Source organism: Delphinapterus leucas, chromosome 1 (genome assembly GCF_059928025.1).
Source record: "Delphinapterus leucas isolate spDelLeu-1000000601 "Yukka" chromosome 1, BTC_Dleu_Yukka2, whole genome shotgun sequence".
NCBI lineage: Eukaryota > Metazoa > Chordata > Mammalia > Artiodactyla > Monodontidae > Delphinapterus > Delphinapterus leucas.
Genome location: NC_143129.1, coordinates 20,397,704 through 20,418,385, shown reverse-complemented (window position 1 = coordinate 20,418,385; position 20,682 = coordinate 20,397,704). Strand labels below are relative to the sequence as shown.

The 20,682-nt window shown below is 35.2% G+C and overlaps 1 protein-coding gene across 1 annotated transcript in view; it reads left to right on the top strand.

The window, feature by feature from the left end:
* Positions 1–20,682, top strand: part of USH2A (usherin) — a 777,251-nt gene that overhangs the window by 518,260 nt on the left and 238,309 nt on the right. The window contains exons 44-46 of the mRNA XM_022579226.3: positions 7,279–7,488; positions 8,820–9,022; positions 12,734–12,846. Of these exons, the coding sequence (XP_022434934.3) occupies positions 7,279–7,488; positions 8,820–9,022; positions 12,734–12,846 (526 nt within the window). The remainder of the gene's footprint in view (positions 1–7,278; positions 7,489–8,819; positions 9,023–12,733; positions 12,847–20,682) is intronic.

Here is a 20,682-nt window from a genome sequence, read left to right as displayed (position 1 = left end):
ATAATAAAACGTATTTTTTTTTCCTTAGGATGAGAACTTTTAAGACCTGCTCTCTTAACAATTCTCCTATATATTATACAGCATATATAACAATTTTCCTATATATTAAACTATCATCATCATGGTGTATGTTGCATCCCTAGTACTTATTTTTTTTTAATTTTAATTTATTTTTTTATACAGCAGGTTCTTATTATCTATTTTATATGTACTAGTGTGTATATGTCAATCCCAATCTCCCAGTTCATCCCACCTGCCCCCCCCGCAAAGACTTTCTCAAAGTTCCTCCTGAGTATTTTTCACCCTCTAACTCTCTTGTTGGTGATTCCATCTAAGTGTTTTAAATTCTCCCAACTAGAAAAGTGGCAAAACTCTGTGAAGCCATATGAAGGAATAATTTTTAAAATAGGCTTTGGAATCAGGGAAACTTACGTTTGACTCCCAGTTGCAGTATTTTCTAGCACTATGACCTAAAACAAGCCACTTAACTTCAGTATATCCTAGTTTCCTAATTCAGAATACGGAGATAATAATAATAACTGCCTTAAAATATGATGATAAAGATGAAATAATATATGTTTAGCACTTAGTAATCATTTAGTATTGGTATAAAGTATTGTTCTCTCTCTAAAATGTTTAAAGTGCTTTCAGCAGCATTTTACCAAAAAACTTGGAGAGCCATTTCTTTTGTTTGCTTGCTTTGGGTTTTGTTTTGTTTTATGTTAATCATTTAGAGTCTTTTTTCAAAACAAACTACTTTATATAGATGTATAGTCGATTTACAATGTTGTATTAGTTTCAGGTGTACAGCAAAGTGATTCAGATAGATAGATACATAGATAGATAGATACATAGACACATAGATAGATAGATAGATAGATTCTTTTTCAGATTCTTTTTCATTATAGGTTATTAGTGAAGCCATTTCTAATAAAAAATTGGGACATAATTTTGCAAAGCATTCAGGTAAAAGCATGTCTACAGTAAGCTGAAGATGGATAAAGACCAAATCTCACTTTATAATTACCTGACTTGGGTAGAAGGTAGAACTACTAACCACTGCTAACTCCCCTTTTCCTTTTAGTGGTGGTGCTGCATGTCCACCAATCTAGACTACCTTTACTAGCCTCCTTTGCAGTTAGTTGTGGCCATGTGACTGTGTTTCTGCCAATAGAATGTGAAAAGAAATATGAGTCTTTTGGGGTCATAACCACAAAACACTAGGTACATGCCTATCTGTTCTCTCTTCAACCTCTCCCTGGACTAGACTGTGGATGCTGCAGTGTTCTCAGTTTCAACTCTGCAGGCATGGCCAACACCCTAAGAGATCCAAAGCCACATAAGAGAAAGAACCTGGGTTCTTGAATGACCACACAGAGCACAATCTGATTCACTTACTTTGAAGCTCTTGTGTGAGTTACAGATTAACATTTATTGTATTTAAGTCACTTTATTTAAGGGCTTCTTGGTTACAGTAGCTTAGCTAACTAACTCTGTCCCTCTCTGCCCATATCAGTTCACTTTAAGAGCAGGAATGATCTGTCCTGTTTCCATGGCCAAATATAGAATGATGAATAATTAACACATTTCATATACATCTCCTTTAAATACAGTTTTCTCTGGAAGGTTATTGATTGAAAGGAGCTGGAACACAATGAGAGGCTAAAGGAGCTGGGGGCAGGGTGGGTTCCAAAATGCAGGTATTTGTTTTAGTTGCATAAACTAGATAGAAGGCATCTGATATCTTGCTGGGAAAAATAAGGAGCCTGGCTTGGATCATAGCTCAAGAGACTCTACCCACTTCTTCATGTGAGCAGTTTTACCCTCAGGCAGAGTAAAAATTTTCTTAAGAAGTAGTTGTGATAAGTTCAAGTTTTCCAAGAAGTGCTTAGTTGATGACACAGAGCTCTGCACAATAGAACTTGGGGAACTGGACTCTAATTTGAGAATCTGTGAGCAAGGAAAACACTTCTATTATAAAATAGCCTTAATAGGTTCCTTCCAAGTTTCCATATTGGAACAAACTTACCACCCACTGAGCCTGCTGAAGAATTCAATCCTAGACAAATCAATTAGGAGACCTATTAAATGGAATGGTTTACTGTAATTGCTCTAGATCAGGGCCACAAACTTTTTTGTAGAGGCCCAGAGAGTAAATACTTTAGGTTTTGCAGGCAATATACATTCTCTGTTGTAACTACTCAGCTTTGCCATTGTGGCATAAAAACAGCAATAGATAACTCTTATGGGCACTGAGATTTGATTTTCACGTGTCGTGAAACACTATTATTCTTTTGATTTTTTTCCCAACAATTTAAAAGTGTAAAAACCATTCTTAGCTCACAGGTTATATACAAAGAGGTGGCAGGCCAGATTTGGCCAACAGGACAGATTTCACTCATGGTAAAATCATGAGTTTGTTGACCCCTGATCTAGATGATAAAGATCTAGAGGACATAACTGATATTGATAACAATCTCTAAAAATAATCCAACAGCATATACAGAGTGTAATCCTTTTGCAAGAGGACTTTCAACCAGCCCATCTAATAACTGTTTTAAATTATTTGGAAATCCATTACCAAGGAGAGGGGCTTGTTCTAGATTTGAGAATTTTCTATGCCTAAGACCACATTTCTGACCTGTACATGGAGAGCACCAGCAAAAATGTCATTTAATAGCAAAGATTTTATCCAAAGTTTATAACCCTCTTCTTCAACTCACTGAGGTTGACCTGATATGCTACAGTTAGAGCAATACCTACTTATAAATGTCTGTGGTCTATAAAATATGGGTTACTGAGAACAGGATTAGAATACCTGAGAAGTATTTCCCAATGTACACATATTTAACGTAATCTCGTAGGAAATCCTCATACCATCCTGCTGCTTCAAACGCAAGTTAGTATTCATAGCTTAACTCCAAAGTATATGTATAACTCTACTTCAGATATTCACACTTTAATTTTGAAGTAAACCTGGTGGCCACAAAAACACTTCAAACTCAAGAAGTCTCAAGTGAAACAATACCTTTCAAATCCTCCATCCCATAATTACTCCTATGTTTTCATCTTGGTTCCTAGGATTCACACAAGACCCAAGACCAAAACTCGGACTTTTATCTATATCTCTTCCTTATCCCTTTCTAAACTCTCCTGGGTCATTTAAGGACCTTGGCTCTTTCCATGTGGTGCATCCACATTCCTTCAGGCCTTGAGATCCTTCTCTTGCTGGGAAGACTAGAGACAATCAGAGATGGTCAATTGGTCTTTAACGTCTCGGTCCAAAAATGGCACAAACTGGCCACATGACCTCACCCAGATGCAAGGAGCCCAGGAAATGTAGTCTACCTATTTGACAAGAAGAGAGACACATGGGTATCGGTGAGTGCTAGGGATTTTTACCACAACTTTTCTGTAGTGATTTTTAAAGTTTAATTGCTATTTAGCCCGTTAATGCTGCTAGTAGTTAGTGATGTCTTTCTTGATTTTTCTGTGTCTCTCTATTCTATGTATGATCAAGAATTTAGTGTAGTGTTACTTTCCTAGCCCTTCTCACCTGCCACTTTCAATGTTTGGTTTATAAATTATTATATAATCATTTTACATAATTAACTTCTCTAGTTTTGATATTTTATCATCAATTCTTAAACTTCCCTAATCTTAAGTTCTGGATCTTGATTCATCTTTTTGTTTTCTAGATAACATTATTGGAAAATTTTTATAATTAAAGTTAAATAAGTTAAATAAATGAGCTATATATTCTCTTAACTTCTGCCTAAATAAGAACATTTGTCTGTTGTCTTTGCACATTCTCTTAATTTTTACCTATATAAGAAAATCTTTCTGCTGTGTTTGCACATAAATAATGACTTAGCTGTGTATGAATTCTTGGATCAAAATATTTTCCCTCAAAACTTCTTGAAATTTTTCCATTATCTTCCAAATTTGTTGTTCCAGAGAAGTCTGAAACTTGCCTGATTTTTTTTTCTCCTTTGTAGATGATATTTTAATTTTTAGTTTATTTGAGAAATGTCATAATGATCCATGATATGCCTGTGTTTGGGTATATTGCCATTATTTTAGCCAAAACTGTATTAATCTATTCAATTTATAGACATAAACCTTCATTTTGGGTCAGGTTTTATGGGATATTTTATATCCATGATTATTTGTTCCATTTTTTTTTCAAGTTAATTAAATTTTTTTCATTCTCTGTTCTCAATATCTAAAATTTTGACATTCACTGATTTCTTCTTAGTCATTTTCCTCTTTATTTTTTTCCTGTCCTACATTTTTAACTCTGTCCTTTTCTGCTTTCAATGTGGATTTTAATTCTGCCATTGCTTTTTATGTTTCCTTACTTTCCTTTCTTATTTAAGAAGGTCATTCAATATCTTCATGTCTTCATGTCTATCTTTCCACAAAACAGTCACCTGTTTCCTAGAGCATCTTTTGCACAAAGGCATGTCCCTTTTGTTATTTTTGAAAACACCATGCAAATGTTTTATAAAGCTTTCAGCTTATTTGTATAGAAGTAGTATATGAAAGACAAATTCTACTTTTGGAAGTTCTGGACAGTGTTTCCCTTATCTTATGCTATCAAGAACCCTTGTAATTCATGTTTTTCTCTTTTCAAAAAGAGAAATATATTCAGGTCCAGTTTTTACCAATCCACAGGGAGGGTGAAATTTGCTCATCTCCTTATTCCAGCTATTTCAATTCTAACAGCGCTCCTCAAGGTCAGCAACCTTGAATTGTGTGTTGGCCAGTGGAACTGAGGATGTATCTTCTGTTTCTTAGCTGGTTCACTGACTTAGAGCCCACTGAAATTTGAAAACCTTGTTTGAACAATGTAAAAAGACACTCCTTTGCATGTACTGCTCCCTGAACTTCTCACAGTATGACTAGGAATATGAAGATCATTTAATCTATTTAATGTGTTTCTACTGTTTGTCTGTGTTTTGGACTCTGCACTGTAATGTCAATGAAGGAAGAAAGAGGAATGTTGAAGCAGATGGCGAGAGGCAGGGCAGTGCAGAAACCTGGCCCCTGTTGCCTAGAGATGCTGCCTGTTTCTGGTTAGAAGAGTCTCATCCCATGGAGGAAGCAATGGAACTGAACCCCATCTTTTCCTTTCTTCTTTGGGACAACAGATTCTGTTCTGTTTCAGGAGGTTGACATATGGCGCATGGCTAAGAATGGACATTTAATGACATTTCATCCAGATATTGTCATGTGATCTTTGCTCATCTTGAACTTACGGTGCTAGCCCCAATATTTTCAGTGTATATACACAGGTCCATTCCCTGGAACTTGATAGAAGAGATATCAGGCACATTTAACCATGGTAAAATCCATTTATATTTCTGAGTAGAATTTGAAAGCATTTCATTAATACTGTATCTTTAGGGCTTGAATTTCTAACCGGCGTGCTCATGTAACAAACTAAAATACAACAAGAACTTCAAATCTAGCAGACTTTCTGTTATATCTTAGCTGCCATAAATTAATGAGGAATCATACTGTAGGGCAGCAGAAAATAATTCTAATGATAGAAGGAACTTTTGCCCTCACAGAACCAGTGACTTTGCTGTACTCGACAAATATTATCATTTGGGAAAATATCAATGGACACGAAGAGCCAGTTCCCGACAATGCATTATAATGACCTCATTATTAAAGGTGCTTACGTTTTGTGACATCAGAGAAAAGAGACATCTCAATCTCCAGAGTTTTCCAAAGTAGTTGCTAAAGATCTCTTACTATAAACTCTTTCAACTCTACTGGCATACCAAACGTTTTTAACTGTTGCTGGATGCTAGGCCAAAGTGGTAGTGTGCTCAGGAAACAAACAAACAATAAAAATCAAACGAGCATTCAGTTTTGATGTAAGACCCCCCCCCCAAGATCTTAATGAACAGGGGTTCTTAAAAGAAAGTCAAGCAGTTCCCAAAACCATATTCCTTTTCATGGCCATACGCCAGGATCTCACATATTAGAGACACTGTACTTCAATGACCATATTCCTTTTCAGGGCCGTACGCCAGGATCTCACATATTAGAGACACTGTACTTCAATAACCATAAAGAGAAATGCCACCTTTCCCTCCCCATCCTTGCTTAGTGCTGCAGAACTGTGTTAACACAAGCTTTTACATACAATTTTTGGAGCTTTTACATACAAAACTCCAACCCCCAACCCTAACACAAATCAAGGTAATAGATCCTGCTTAAGGTCTTCAAAAATAGTGGTAATTGAAGCAGAGCAGTATACTGTTTTCTACCTAAGAAAATCTGAGTGTTGTGTGTCTTCTTTTTAAAGCATCGTAATAGGAAAATCATGAGAAGAACTTAGTGCAAGAATGGAGAAATTGGGTGAAAGGAAAAAGAAAACAACAAACTGGTCTTTGAAAGGACAAGGGCTGAGGAATTGCTGAGTTATATTTGTGGGACAGTAAGCAATTCCTTTTAGCATCCTTTAAGAGCTTGTCTACATCATACAGACAACAGTGAACTAGGAGAAAAGGATGGGAGCCTTGATCAAAATTCAAATATCATCCTAGGATCCTACTGAGTGAATCTTTAAGGAGAGCATACTACTTCACTCTGCTACATCAACAGTGCACATAACAGGGTATCTGTCTAAACATTCTTCCAGGTATCACTTAGCAGGTTTTGCTAGCAAGTGAAAAAATTCCTCAAGTTTTAGAATCTGTGTCAGGACATGCCCTCATTTGTATTAGCATAGAGTTCTCTCTAGAACTATTACTTATGGACAGAAGTTCTTCCCTGTACTGCATATTTTTATTTTACTCAATTTCCTTTCATAAGTATTATATCAAAGTTTTGAAGATTAGTTGTATACTTATAAATATTAGGTTGGCCCAGAAGTTCATTTGTTTTTTTTTTTCATTTGGTTTTAAGTGAAAATAAAAGATAAAAAACACAGTTTTCATTTTCACCAAGAACTTTATTGAACAATGTATTCACTAACCGAACGAACTTTTTGGCCAACCCAATAGCATAATTAAAATATTTAAAAGCAATTTAAAAGTTTATTTTCCTATGAAGTTAAGACTCTATGCAATTAATTATGAGATGGGGGTGGAATCACCTATGTTTAAAAAAGGTAAAACCCAGCACCCCTCTAAGGAATATTCCATAAGCTTTCCCTCTTCTCATTCTAGGAATAGCTAATGATAGTGTATTCTCTGTTTTTTCCCCCGAGACCCTTTTATATCAGCTACACTTACAGTGTCCTGTGTTAATTGTTAACAGCTTTTCAAGACCTACAAGGTGATGTTGAATATTATACACTTTTTTGGAGTTCTGCTACCGCCAATGAATCTCGAAAACTCCTCCCAGATGTAAACTCTCATGTCATTGGCCACTTAAATCCAAACACAGAGTATCGGATTTTTATCTCTGTTTTCAACGGAGTCGCCAGCATTAACAGTGAAGTGCTGCGTGCAACCACTTGCGAAGGCGGTGAGTCCAGATTTCAGGGGATGCTCGGCTTCAGAGATGCGAATGAAATTGATTGGTTCTCGTTGAGGCTGAGATCAGTCATCCTTCCATTATAAAATTTCCGGTGTTGGAGGGAAGGGGGTCGGAGCTAAAATGCTTAAGTGCTGGCTGTCGTCAAGTGGCAGATCAATAAGTGGTCCCGTGGAGACAGCGACACAAGGCTCCAATCATGGGATATTAGCCCAGTTTGTTCCTGTTCTTTTCAGTGTATGCTTAGTTGGGAGCTGATTTCACATCAATACATGGTGACATTTAGAAACATTTCTTTTTAAGAATTGCTCTCAGAAGCAGGATGCTATTCACAACGACAGCCAAGCACAGTGAGGGCCCTCCCTGAGGCAACAGAAATGGTAGGTGGAAGTTCAGCCACTGAGAAAAATTGCCTGACTCATTTCTAAGCCAGTTAGCAAGGGGATGGAAGCAAGGGAAGCAACTTGTGAATCTGAAATGTGTTTGGAATGGTCTTTCTAATCTTTTTGGCTTTCTAAAGTCTCATTATATACATTATAATATCATTACCTCCAAGCAAGCGTTCCAGGTCATTAACAGAGCACTTTAAGTGTGGAACCCATTTCCCTTCGTGGTGCCAAAGGTTGACACCTTTTGTTTATAAAATAGAACGGATCACAAGGACAATTTTTCAACTAGTTAAGATGAGCTCTTGTGATAAAAATAGGTCTTTGCATAGCTATTTCTGACATGCTTGAATAATTGTATAATTTAACGCCAAGCAAGATTTTTTTTCTAATGTTAGATTTCATCATTACCTATGGTAATCAACATTCCAAATCATTTACATAATGACAATATTGCATCATTGCTTCATATTGCTTGAGTTACAAGCTAGTAACATCAAATGATTTTTCACATTCCACCAGCCTCGATATATTTGAGTTATATTTTTTTTGCTTAAGGAGCAAATTTTCTTTCTTTTTTTTTTTTCTTCCCTGAGAGGTTTGGAGGAGTGCAGGGATGGGAAAAGAGACAAATAATAGATATGTGTTAGTGGTGCAGATGGGTGAATAATTTATCATCATATCCCACTGGTCACATAGTATTGAAGATTAGCACTACGCTGGTGGTATAAAGCATTTTACCACCAATTCTCATGGTTTCTAACTGAGAGTATAATAAGCCAATTTACAGAGGACTACAGACTGAGATAACTTCATCAGAGGAAAGCAGATAAGCAACAAACCCTTCACTCAACCTAAATACTAATCGGCATTTAGTTTAACAAGTGCTTTTTCAGAGGCAGCTGGAGTTTATTCAGTTTCTTCCTTTAATTCCAGAGCCTCAGGGCATGCTTCCTCCAGAGGTTGTCATCATCAACAGTACAGCTGTACGTGTCATCTGGACAGCTCCTTCAAACCCAAATGGTGTTGTCACTGAATATTCTGTCTATGTAAATAATCAGCTCTACAAGACTGGAATAAATGTGCCTGGGTCTTTCATTCTGAGAGACCTGTCTCCCTTAATGATCTATGACATTCAGGTTAGAACGTTGTTTTTTTGAAGGTTAAGCTTATGGGTGTGTTAAATAAAACATGCTGGGTTATGTCTCTTAGTGGATACCTTCCATCTTGGTTACACATGATTTATTTGCTGGGGAAGGGGAGAGAAAAGAGGGAAATTGATCTGGATTAAATCTGTTTGGGGCGGGCAAACACACGAGTCACTGGAGAGGGGATAATGGGACTGTGGAAAGTGATGGTGATGAGGATGGTAATGATATTGTCACTGGCAAAAGGAAGCAGATCATGTGTTTGCAGTCAGTCTTGCCAAGCAGCTTGCCTTTTTCCTGGTTCTTTTACTGATAACAAAACCAGAATTAGCCTATAACTGTGGAGATATTCTTTCTACTCCTATTTCTGCTACTTATTAAATGTCATAACTTTAGGGAAGTTACGTAACCTCTCTTGGTGGTGATTGTCTCTTTTGTAAGAGCAAAGGACTAGATGGCTTAAAACATTCTATCCCCCTCTAGCACTCTGTGATTCTGAACCCAACACCAATAACAAAAATAAATGAATGTATGGCAGACGAAAAATATTAAAAGATTTTATCTGAGGATGAAAGAAATATATCTGTTCATCCTTCAACAAATGTTCAATGATCCTCACCTATATGAAAGCAATTGTATTTAAGTTTTTTGCCCTTGGGCCTCTTTGAGAATCTGTTGAAGTCAGTGCACACTGCCCTAGAAAAATGTGTATATTTTGATGTTTATATGACAAAAGTTAACATGCAATTTCAGAGAGTGCATTGACCATTTGAGAGCCAACTGCTAGATGTCTTTGAGATCTACTGATCTCAAAAGTAGAAAAAATATAAAGAATATTAAGGCATATAAAACAAGGAACTTACCTTCAAGGAATTGGACATCTTGTCAGAGCACTAGGATATAAAAGATAACAAGGCCAAATGCAAAAATTAATGATAAAAACAGGATTTTTCAGAAGCTCAAAGTTTAGAGAGAAGGGTTGCCATATGGTAAATTTTTAACTAAACTATGCTCCTTCTAAAATTTATAAGAGCTTTTAAAATATTTTTCAGAAGATATTAAGTGCGGAAGTCGTATTTGACCACAGAAAACTTCACTGGCTCTGTTCATTAAGTGAACATTTCCCCAGCCCCTTCTTTCCCACACATATGAAGGTGAAACATATGTAAGCATCTAGCTACAACCAATGCATTAGCCTCTCCACTACTAGGCCTAGCTTCCTAAGAAAATGACATAAAAAGATATTTCATAAAAGAAGAAATGTGCATTGATTATTTTTCATTATGTTCCATGATTCCCATCTACCCACCTGAGTTACCTTAGCCTGGACCAGTGGACTGATATTTTTGTTCATGACTCTTAGAGTGAATCTATGTATATGTGTAGCTCATCAATCACATTATAAAATGAAAATCACATTCAAAATACATAGAAATATAACTTTATGAACAAGGTTAGCATAGGAAGGTGATGAAGGATTTGCTGTATTTTCCTCTTTGGGACGCTGGTGGAGAAAACCACCTGAGCCCTTGAAAGGCAGCTTATTCATTTGCTTTATAGGACTCAAAATACATCCTGGGGGTGAGATCACTGGGTGCTGTGCATGCATGTCCAGCATCAGCCTTCCAACCATAGAGCAAGAGTTGACATGTAAGCGTTCCAGGCATGTTCTACTCTGACAGGCTTCACTCATACCTATTGGTTTGAGTCACTAATGGCCTGAGGAGAGTGCATTTTGATCCAATTTGGGACATGGAAACAGATGAGGAGACAAAAGACCAAATTAGAATCTAACACTTAGATTTTGTTATAAGATGTTCTTATTCTTCATAACTGTATTTTTATGAAGCTCCTCACCGTCCAGAAATGCTGCACTTGAAATAGTTGTTGCATTACTGGGAATTTGAATATCAAATGTCAAAGATTTTTATTTCTGATGTGAAGGGTGATTTGGCTCCATTTAAAATATGCACTTAACTGATATGCCTAATACTTTAAAACTAAGATTCTCTATACTAACCCCCTCTGTAAAATAGCCACTGATTTTAAAGCAGACATGTAGATGCACCAACGCATCTGCTTTTTTGAATGAATCATTTTACGTATCCCTTTCTAAAGGGAATAAGCATTTCCATTTTTAATTCAATTTTATCTCTTTTTATGCCCCAAAGATGGAGACTTGGAATATTGCATTATCAAGGAAGTGAAAATATTGACACATTTCTCTAAAGTCAAAGTAAAAGCTTTCTGGAGAATCATTTAAATACACTTAAGTTTAGAACTTAAAGCTGTGCTTATTATTTAGATAATAAGACAGTAGGGTACAGTAAAGCCTGAATCAGATATTTCATATCTTATCAGCTTGATCATATTCCCTGATTTCTCTGACCCCTCCATTTACAAACTCCTGAATGTGGAGTTGTAAAGATTCAATAAAATTATCTGTGCAAGTACCCATCATAATATTTGGCATATAAAAGATTCAGTTGAGTTGATTTTGAGTTATCTCACTATGCATCATATAGTCAAATATTTCCCAATATGCATGAAGTTTTGTCCTTAATTCTATTATAGCAAGCATATTTTAAGTTCATCTGCCTGTAAGTTTTTTGAGGTTTCATTGGACATATTCAGGGTAAACAGCCTTGACAGTGTTTAAATATCTACTAAATATTAGCTCGAAATGCTATGTGGCATAAATATATCACACAAAAGCATTATAAAAACTCCCATTTAGGTGCAAACTGCCCCATGAACAAAGCGATGTAGCTACTAAATATAACACATAGCGCATTTGTCTTTCCTCAAACGCCAGTTGAAATTCAGAGAACTGTGTTGCTTTAAAGGCTCAGGATTAGTGTTTAAGATTCATCAGTATCTAGTATCCTCCATTTATGTATTAAATGCTGAAAGTAAATTAGCATTGGAAAAAGTGCAGTTCCTCTTTGGTTTACACTTTAATGGAGAGCAGAAGGGTGTCGCTTTGTAGATTGTCCACAAGCGACCTCCTGTATGTTCATCTGTCTCTCCCCCCTCTTATCGAATATGTTCCTTCTGTGTTACTGATGCTTGATGAACCTGATTTCTAATCTTTAGTTATTCCACCCTCCTCGGTTTTTATTCAGATTAGGTGGCAGAATTAAAGGGTGAGTGATGAGTTTCTGCTGTGATTAAGGTAAAAATACAATTGCAGCTGGAACAAATGGATATAAAATAGCTCAGCCATATTGGAAAGCTTCCCTAGACCTCATTTTTCTTCCATTAGACATTAGCATTGAGGCTATTTGCTATAAAGTGTCAAGACTTCCAGAAGATATCATCATTACCCTCTCTTGTTATAGATCCAGAGAGCAGTATGCAGTGATAACATATTATGCTTGCCAACTGTCACCTAAACATCCTCCCTTCCTTAACTGTGCTCCAAATAGACGAATATGTGTGTCTCTTTCTGAATGGTTGGAACCAGAAACTAAACATCACCATTTGAATCACTAGATCAATTGTTCTGAGCTCATTTCTGTGCTTTATTTTGACCTTTCCCACCAGACTCAATTAACATAAAAAATTAAGATTGATTAAACCCTAAGATGCTGTAGAGAACTATGAGACGCCTGTGAAATGAGGGTGGGTGAGGTTCAGTCCATCGGCAATCTGTATTTTGAAAATATTTGCAATAATTCGTTTCTAAACTAACATTTGCAGGTTGAAGTCTGCACAAAATATGCCTGTGTGAAAAGCAATGGAACCCAAATCACCACCATGGAAGATAGTCCAAGTGATATACCAGCTCCCACAATTCATGGCATCACTTCAAGGTACAAATTTTTGTCAATTAATCTAAAGAACTGATCATAAACAATGAAAATAAAAATCAAAGGTATCATCCCAGCCATGATAATCTCATTTAGTAGATTACTATAAATATGTGTGTAAATCAAATGTTTGATATTATTAGGTATTGATCTCCAATAGACACGTCCCCTAACATTTAAGCTTCGATATCCCTGATTGCCCAGCTTCACTTCCTTTTACTCAGTAATTGTGAACAAATGCTGAGGTGCATGGAAAAGTTGTCCTTCAGTAAATCCTTTCGTGAGGCAAATAATACAACTTTAACTAGAATGACTACCTTCTAACTTAATCTCTTTGAAAAAATTAGATTTAGAGATATCAGATTCCCCTAAAGCTAGAAACATCTGTAAAATAATTACGGAAGATAAATTATTGAATAACTGTTACCAATTTTACCAGATTCTTCATAGAATCCTTTTATTTTTCTGTATACTTTTGTTGCTGAGCAGTGATCAAAGTTTGAAAGTGAGCCTCTTTTCAATTCAAAATAGCAATAAGAAGAAAAAGATTTAACATCAAGTTTCCCAAGCCAAAAGTGATATTAAGTTTTCATCTCTCTGTATCAAGCCAAGGCTAGAGAAAGAAACCTGAGTATTCCCATATCGTACTTTTGCCCCAACCAAATGAATCACCCTTCATCTACACACACATACACACATACACACACCCCATGTACACACATGCACACTGGCTAAAATAATCAACCTGTTATAAAATATTTCAATTCTGAAGGATTCCTTTATGACGTATTGAAATTTCTAGGTCTTTTTTTTGTTAATCAGTTCAATAGTATCTGTACTGATTTGGGGAACTAGTGATTAAAATAATTAGAAAAACTCAAGTAATTGTATTCTTAGATGTTCGGAGCAAGAGTCATATCTTGTTTTCTTGAGTACATCTATAAAACACATGATGATATCTATCTAATGTAGGATATGTTCATTAATTGATAATTCCCTCAGCAGATTTTGCCCACCTATCCACAGGATTGCCTACCTTGTAGGGGGAAAATGGTCAAGTTTAAGGGATACCAAAAAGCTTTATTTTTTTTTTCAGCAAACACGATTGTGGGTATAATAATATAAGAAGTGAAAGGAATACAAAGAAATATAAGACATGGTTATAAATTTACACAGTTCCAGTCTACTGTGGGAGACACTGCCCTAAGCAAATATTTATAGAACAGTGTGAGAAACACTACAACAGAAGCTTATAATGTGCAAGAAGTGCATAAAAAAATACCAAGCTCTACCCATGATTATCAGTGAAGGCATCATGAAAGATGTGACATTTGAGTTCATTCTTAAAGACCTCAAGGAAGAAGTATAGGTAGGTGGGTGGATGTTGTCACATTTCTTGCCTGTTAGCATCCCTGTGACTCAAGCTCAGGTGAATGGCATAAGGGAATATGTCTTAGATTACATATTTACATGTAGCTAAAAATAATATGCAGGCTTTTTTAGAAATAGAGCAAATACCCGTATGTTTCTCTGCCTCTAAGATATTTTTTTAAGAAGATGCTTGCAGATGATAACAGAGAAAAAATATTTTTTAGTTGTGGTTAAAGACTGCTTATCCCCAAATATAGTAAATTGGTGGCAAAAACGTTAAAAAGGGTATACAACAAGAGCAAGGAAAATAGCAAAGCAGATGACAATAACAGAAGAGAGATTTTAACACAATTTTTGAAAGCAGTATTTGGCAGGGAGAGGCAAATGACTTTGTACAGTGGTGAAATTTACAACCAAAGTGTTGGTTGGCAGAGGGAGATAATGACACAAAACAAACTAATTTGCTCTGCCTGGGAGAACCTCAATGGCTGAGCACTTAACAAGCTTTCAGAATTGTGAAGAAGAGGAAGATGGGGTAAAGTTCAAAGCTGAAAGTTTACAAAAGAGTGGTTGGGACCTGTAATTAGTCAGGGTTCTCCAGAGAAACAAAACCAAAAGTGAAGACTCAGGAAAGCTGGGGGTGTAGTCCCAGTCCGGGTCCAAAGTTTTGAGAATTAGAGGTGCCAGTGGTATAAATCCCAGTCCAAGTCTGAGAGTGAGAGAAGACTGATTAGATCAGGTAGTCAGGAAGAGAGAGGAAATTCTCCCTTCCTTCACCTTTTCATTCCACTCAGACCCTCAACTGATTGGGTGATATGCCCACCTACATTATGCAGAGCAATCTGCTTTACTGAGTCCACAGATTCAAAAATGCTAATATCATCAGAAACAACCTTGCAGATACACCCAGAAATTATGTTTAGCCAAATGTCTGGACACCCTGTGGCCCAGTCAAGTTAAAAATTAGCCATTACATAAAATTAGCCATTACAGAATACAAGGTTGCCTACCTCTGTATTATTCATCCATGTGTCTATTTTTCTTCCACCATGTGGGATATCCCATCACCTGGAGATTAGAAGTTTTTTTCTCAAGAAACTGAACAGAGGTATTTAGGAATTAGGGCTACTAGACACAGTGGAAATCTGGGATGAGGGGCAAAGGTAAAAATCATGTTAAAGTGGTAGACTACAATTAGAATGATGGCACCTCAGTGGCTTTCCCCACCTCTGTTTTTAGAAACAAATATCTAGTCATAAATGTTTCCACACAGGAAGGGCATTCTTCTCTGGAAAAGTTTGAATGACTCCAAATAAAATACGTCCGGGAACTAGCAGATAGGGATCACCTAACAGAAAAGGTAGCTAACCATCTAGTCACACAGTAGTAAAGTACATCAGTCAACAAGCCTCACTCATATACAATATAAAGCTTCTAGTCATCTTTTTTTAATCTCAAAGATGAAAAGAAACAAAATTAAAACAGAGGAATAATTCAATAGACACAGGGACAATGCAGGATGAGGAAAATATCCATAACAATCTCAGAGGGATAAAAAGACATCCTCTATCTATAAAACAACACCAAAAAATCCTACTTGGAAAAAAGAATCAAAGTAAAAAGCAGGATGTGAGGGGTGGGGGGGAGTACCTCATGGAAATTAAAAGTGTGAGAGCTGAATTGGAAATTTAAGGTAAAGTCTCTGAAAGTGCAATAAAAAGTAAATATGTTAATACAAATGAAATTTTTAGGAAAAAGTTTTAAAATCCAGGAAATCAAATATTTGGATAATGAGAGTTCCAGAAAGAGAGAACAGAGGAAAAAGAAGGGGGAAAATAATCAAAGAAAAATGACAAGAAAATATGCCCCCCCCCCCGAAAAAGGAAAAGACAATATCCCAGAACCAAAGATACCAGTATGTAGATTAAAAGCTACTATAGATACTAGCACAGTGATTGAAATAAGAGCCAATAAAGGGATATCATCAGGAAATTTCAAAATACCAGGTTAAAAAAGCACATCCAAAAAACTTCTAGGAGGAAAAGACAGATAGTGTACATACTGCATTGGGAATTTGAATAGCATTATCAGACTATAAACAGTAACATTCATTGCTAAGAAAACAATGAAACAATGCCTTAAAATTCTGAATTAAAAAACGAACCTTTTCGTCTTATCAATTCCATACTCAGTCAGATATCAACTGATATTGTTTTGGATTAGCAGAGAGGCAATTTAAGACAGGTGAAGAGAAAAAAATATAGATTCTGTAAAAACTGACAAGGGTGTGAAGAGAACTGCCTAATTTTAACAATGAATTAAACTTCCAAAAAGATTCTGGATTTGCTAAATTTGTTTACTTTTTAATTATTCTCTTAATTTTTTTATTTTGTTTTTTAATTTACATATAGTAAAATACACTCTTTGTTGCTTCACAGTTTTATGAGTTTTGACAAGTACATATGAACTTGTCAAACATATGAACACCATTACAGTTAAGATATAACACTGTTTCATTATGTCAGAATATTTCTTCACACTGGCCCCTTTATAGCCACTTCCTTCCTCCTCCACCCTCCTCCAAACTGAGCAAACACTGCTCTGTTCTGTTCTCTATAATTTTTCCTGTTCCATGTTGTCATATAAGTGGAATTATACAGTATGTAGCCATTTAAGCCTGGCTCCTTTCACTCCACATAATGCATTTAAGATTCATCCATGTTATTGCATATATTAATAGTTTGTTAATTTTTGTTACTGAATAGTATTCCATTGTATGAATATACCGCAGTTTGTGTACCATTTGGGTAGTTTCCAGTTCTTGGTGAGTATGAATAAAGTTGATATAAACATTATGTACGTAACGTGAATGTAGATTCTCATTTCACATGGGTAAATAACTAAGAGTTGGATTGCGGAATCATAGCGTAAGTTTACATTTTACTTACTTTATAAGAAACTGCCAGGAAAGGTGGGGAATGGGATGAATTGGGAGGTTGGGATTGACATATATACACTATTGATCCTACGTATAAAATAGATAACTAATGAGACCCTACTGTATAGCACAGTGAGCTCTACTCAGTGCTCAGTGGTGACCTAAACGGGAAGGAAATCCAAAAAAGAGGGGATATAGGTATACTTATAGCTGATTCACTTTGCTGTACAGTAGAAACTAACACAACATTGTAAAGCAATTATATTCCCAAAAAAATTAATTTAAAAAAAAGAAACTGCCAAACCAATTTCCAAAGTGACTGTAACATCTTGCATTCCTACTAGCATTGTATGAGAATTCCAGTTGCTTCTCATCTTTGCTAGAACTTGATATTCTGCAAGAATTTTTTCCCTCTCTCTCTTTCTCTCTCTCTCTAGCTCTTTTAATAGATGTTTAGTGGTGTGTCATTATGGTTTTAATTTACATTTATTTCCATGATGATTAATGATATTGATCATCTTTGCAAATGCTTTTTTGGCATTTGTTTTCTCCTTTGATGTTCTTTTTCAAATATTTTATTAATTTTTTACTTGGATTTGTTGCTTTCTTATTGTTGAGTTCATATTTTTGAAGTATATTTTGGATTTGAATTTTTTGTCAGTTATATAATTTGCAAATATTTTCCTCTCATTTATGGCTTGTCTCTTCATTCTCTTAATTGTTTTTATTTAGAGCAAAGTTTTAAATTTCAATAAAGTTCAGTTTATCACTTTTTTCATTCATGGACTGTGCATTTGGTGTTGTATCTAAGAAATCCTTACCTGAGTCAAGTCACAAAGATTTCCTCTTATTTTTTCTACTAGAAGTTTCATATGTTTACATTTTGAATTTATGTCTATGATTCATTTTGTGTTAATTTTTCTATAAACTGAGATGTGGGTCAAGGTTAACATCTTTGCGTAGGGATATCCAATTTTTCCAACACAATTTGTTGGAAAGACTATATCTTCTCCTTTGGACTGCTTTTAGACCTTTGTCAAAATCAATTTAACACATTTTATAGGTCATTTTTGAACTCTCTATTCTGTTCAGTTTATCAATGTGCATATTCATTTACCAGTATCATACAATCTTAATTACTGTAGCTTTACAGCAAGTTGTAAAATCATGTATTATGAGTTCTTCAACTTTAAGCTTTTTAAAAAATTTTCTGACCTTTCTCATTACTTTGCTTTTCCATATAAATTTTAGAATCAGTTTGTCAATATCTATAAAGTCCTTCTGTCATTTTGATTACGACTGCATTTAATCTATAGTTCAATACAGGGAGAAGTGACATCTTAACAATACCACATCTTCCAATTCATAAATACAGCATATTGCTCGTTTATTTGCATCCTCTTTCATTTATTTCATCAGTGTTTTGTAGAATTCAGTGTTCAGATCCTACACATATTTCATAAGATTTATACCTACTATTTATTTTGGGGAGTACCACTCTTAATGGTTCTTTAAAAACATTGAAATCCAATTGTTTATCGCTAGAGTGTAGAAACAATTAATTTTTGTATAATGACCTTGTATGCAGCAACCTTGCTAAACTCATTATGAGTTTTAGGATCTTTTAGGAGCTTTTTTGTAGATTCCCTGGGTCTGCATAGATCCTCTGCAAAAATAAACAATTTATTTCTTCCTTTGCAATTTGTGTGTCTTTTACTTCTTTTTCCTGCCTTATTGCCTTGGCTCATTCAGTAAGGTGGACACCCTTGACTTGTTCCTATTCTTTTACCATTACATGTGATGTTACCTGTGAATTTTTTAGAGATACCTTTTATCGGGTTGAAGTCTTCTCTTTTATTTCTAGTTGCTGAGAGTTTTTATCATAAATGGATATTGAATTTTGTTAAATGCCTTTTTTGCATATAATTTGTTAATATGGTTAGTTATATAGATTGATTTTCAAATAATTAACCAGTCTGTATTATCTGGATAAACCCCACTTGGTTGTGATGTATTTTCCTTTTTATACATGCAATTTGCTGTTATCTTATTGAGGACGTTTATGACTATCCTCATAAAATATATTGAGCTGTTTTTATTTCTTGTAATGTCTTTGCCTGGTTTTGGTAACATGGTAATTCTGGCCACATAAAATAAGTTGGAAAATATTCCCTCCTCTGCTATTTTCTGGAAGAGATTGTGCGAAAAGGTATTTATTTCTTAAATGTGGTAGAATTCACCAGTGAAACTCACCTTTGCCTAGTTTTCCTTGTTGAAAGGTATTTTACTCAGAATTTAATTTCCTTGACAGTGTAGGATGATTCAAGGTATCTATTTCTTCTTGAGTGAGATCTGTAATCTTGTGTTTGCAAAGAATTGGTTAATTTCACCAAATTTATCAAATTTATGGGCAGAAAGTTGTAACGTTTGTAGAGTCTGGATTTATTTGCATTCTTTCATTTCTGATAACAGTAATAAGTGTCTTCTCTCTTTCATAGTCAATCAGTCTAGAGTTTTATCAATTTTGTGGATCTTTTCAAAGAACCATCTTTTGGTTTTATTGCTTTTTCTCTATTGTTTTATGTTTTCCATTTCATTGATTTCTGCTCTTTATTGATTTTTTTCTTCTTCTTCCTTTGGATTTGTCTTACTCTTCTTTTCCAGTTTCTTAGAGAGGAAAGCTACATTATTGATTTGAGATCTTTCTTCTTTTTGACTAGAACCATGTAAAGTTATGAGCTTTCCTCTAAGCCCTGCTTCAGGTGAATCTCAGAAAGTTTGAAATGTTGCATTTTCTTTCATTTAGTTCAAAATACTTTTTAATTTTCTTAATACTTCTGCTTTGACTCATGAATTATTTTAGAAGTGGTTTGCTTAATTCCCAAATATTTTGAGGTTTTTCAGATAAGTTGTGAATGTGAATTTCTAGTACCATTCTGTTATGATCTGAAACATGGTTTTATAATTTCAGTTCTTTCACATTAGTTAAGATTTATTTTATGGCCTATAATATGATCTGTCATGGTGAATATTCTATGTGCACTTGAGGAGAATGTGTGTTCTGCTGTTGTTAGAGCATTTTATAAATGTCAGTTAGGTCGAGTTGAGTGATAGTGATGTTCAGGTCATCTATACACTTAATGATTTCCTGCCTGGTTGTTCTATCAATTATTGTGAGAGGCATGTTGAAATCTCCAAATATAACTGTGGGCTTATCTATTTCTTTTTTAGAACTATCAGTTTTTGCCCCATGTATTTTGTTGCTTTATTATGAGGTGCATATATATATTTCAGATTGTTGTGTCTTGGTAAATTGATCCTTTTGTCATTGTGTAATATTCCTTTTTCTTCCTGAAAATTTTCTTGTCATCATGTATATTGTGTCTAATACTAATACAGCCACTCCAGCTTTCTTTGGATTAGTGTAATTTTGAGTGATTTCGGATTGTGTCCTGAACATTTTAAATATCAGGTTGTGATCTGAGTCCTGTTAAAATCCTCTGAAGAAGGTTGGAGTTTTTGTTTCAACA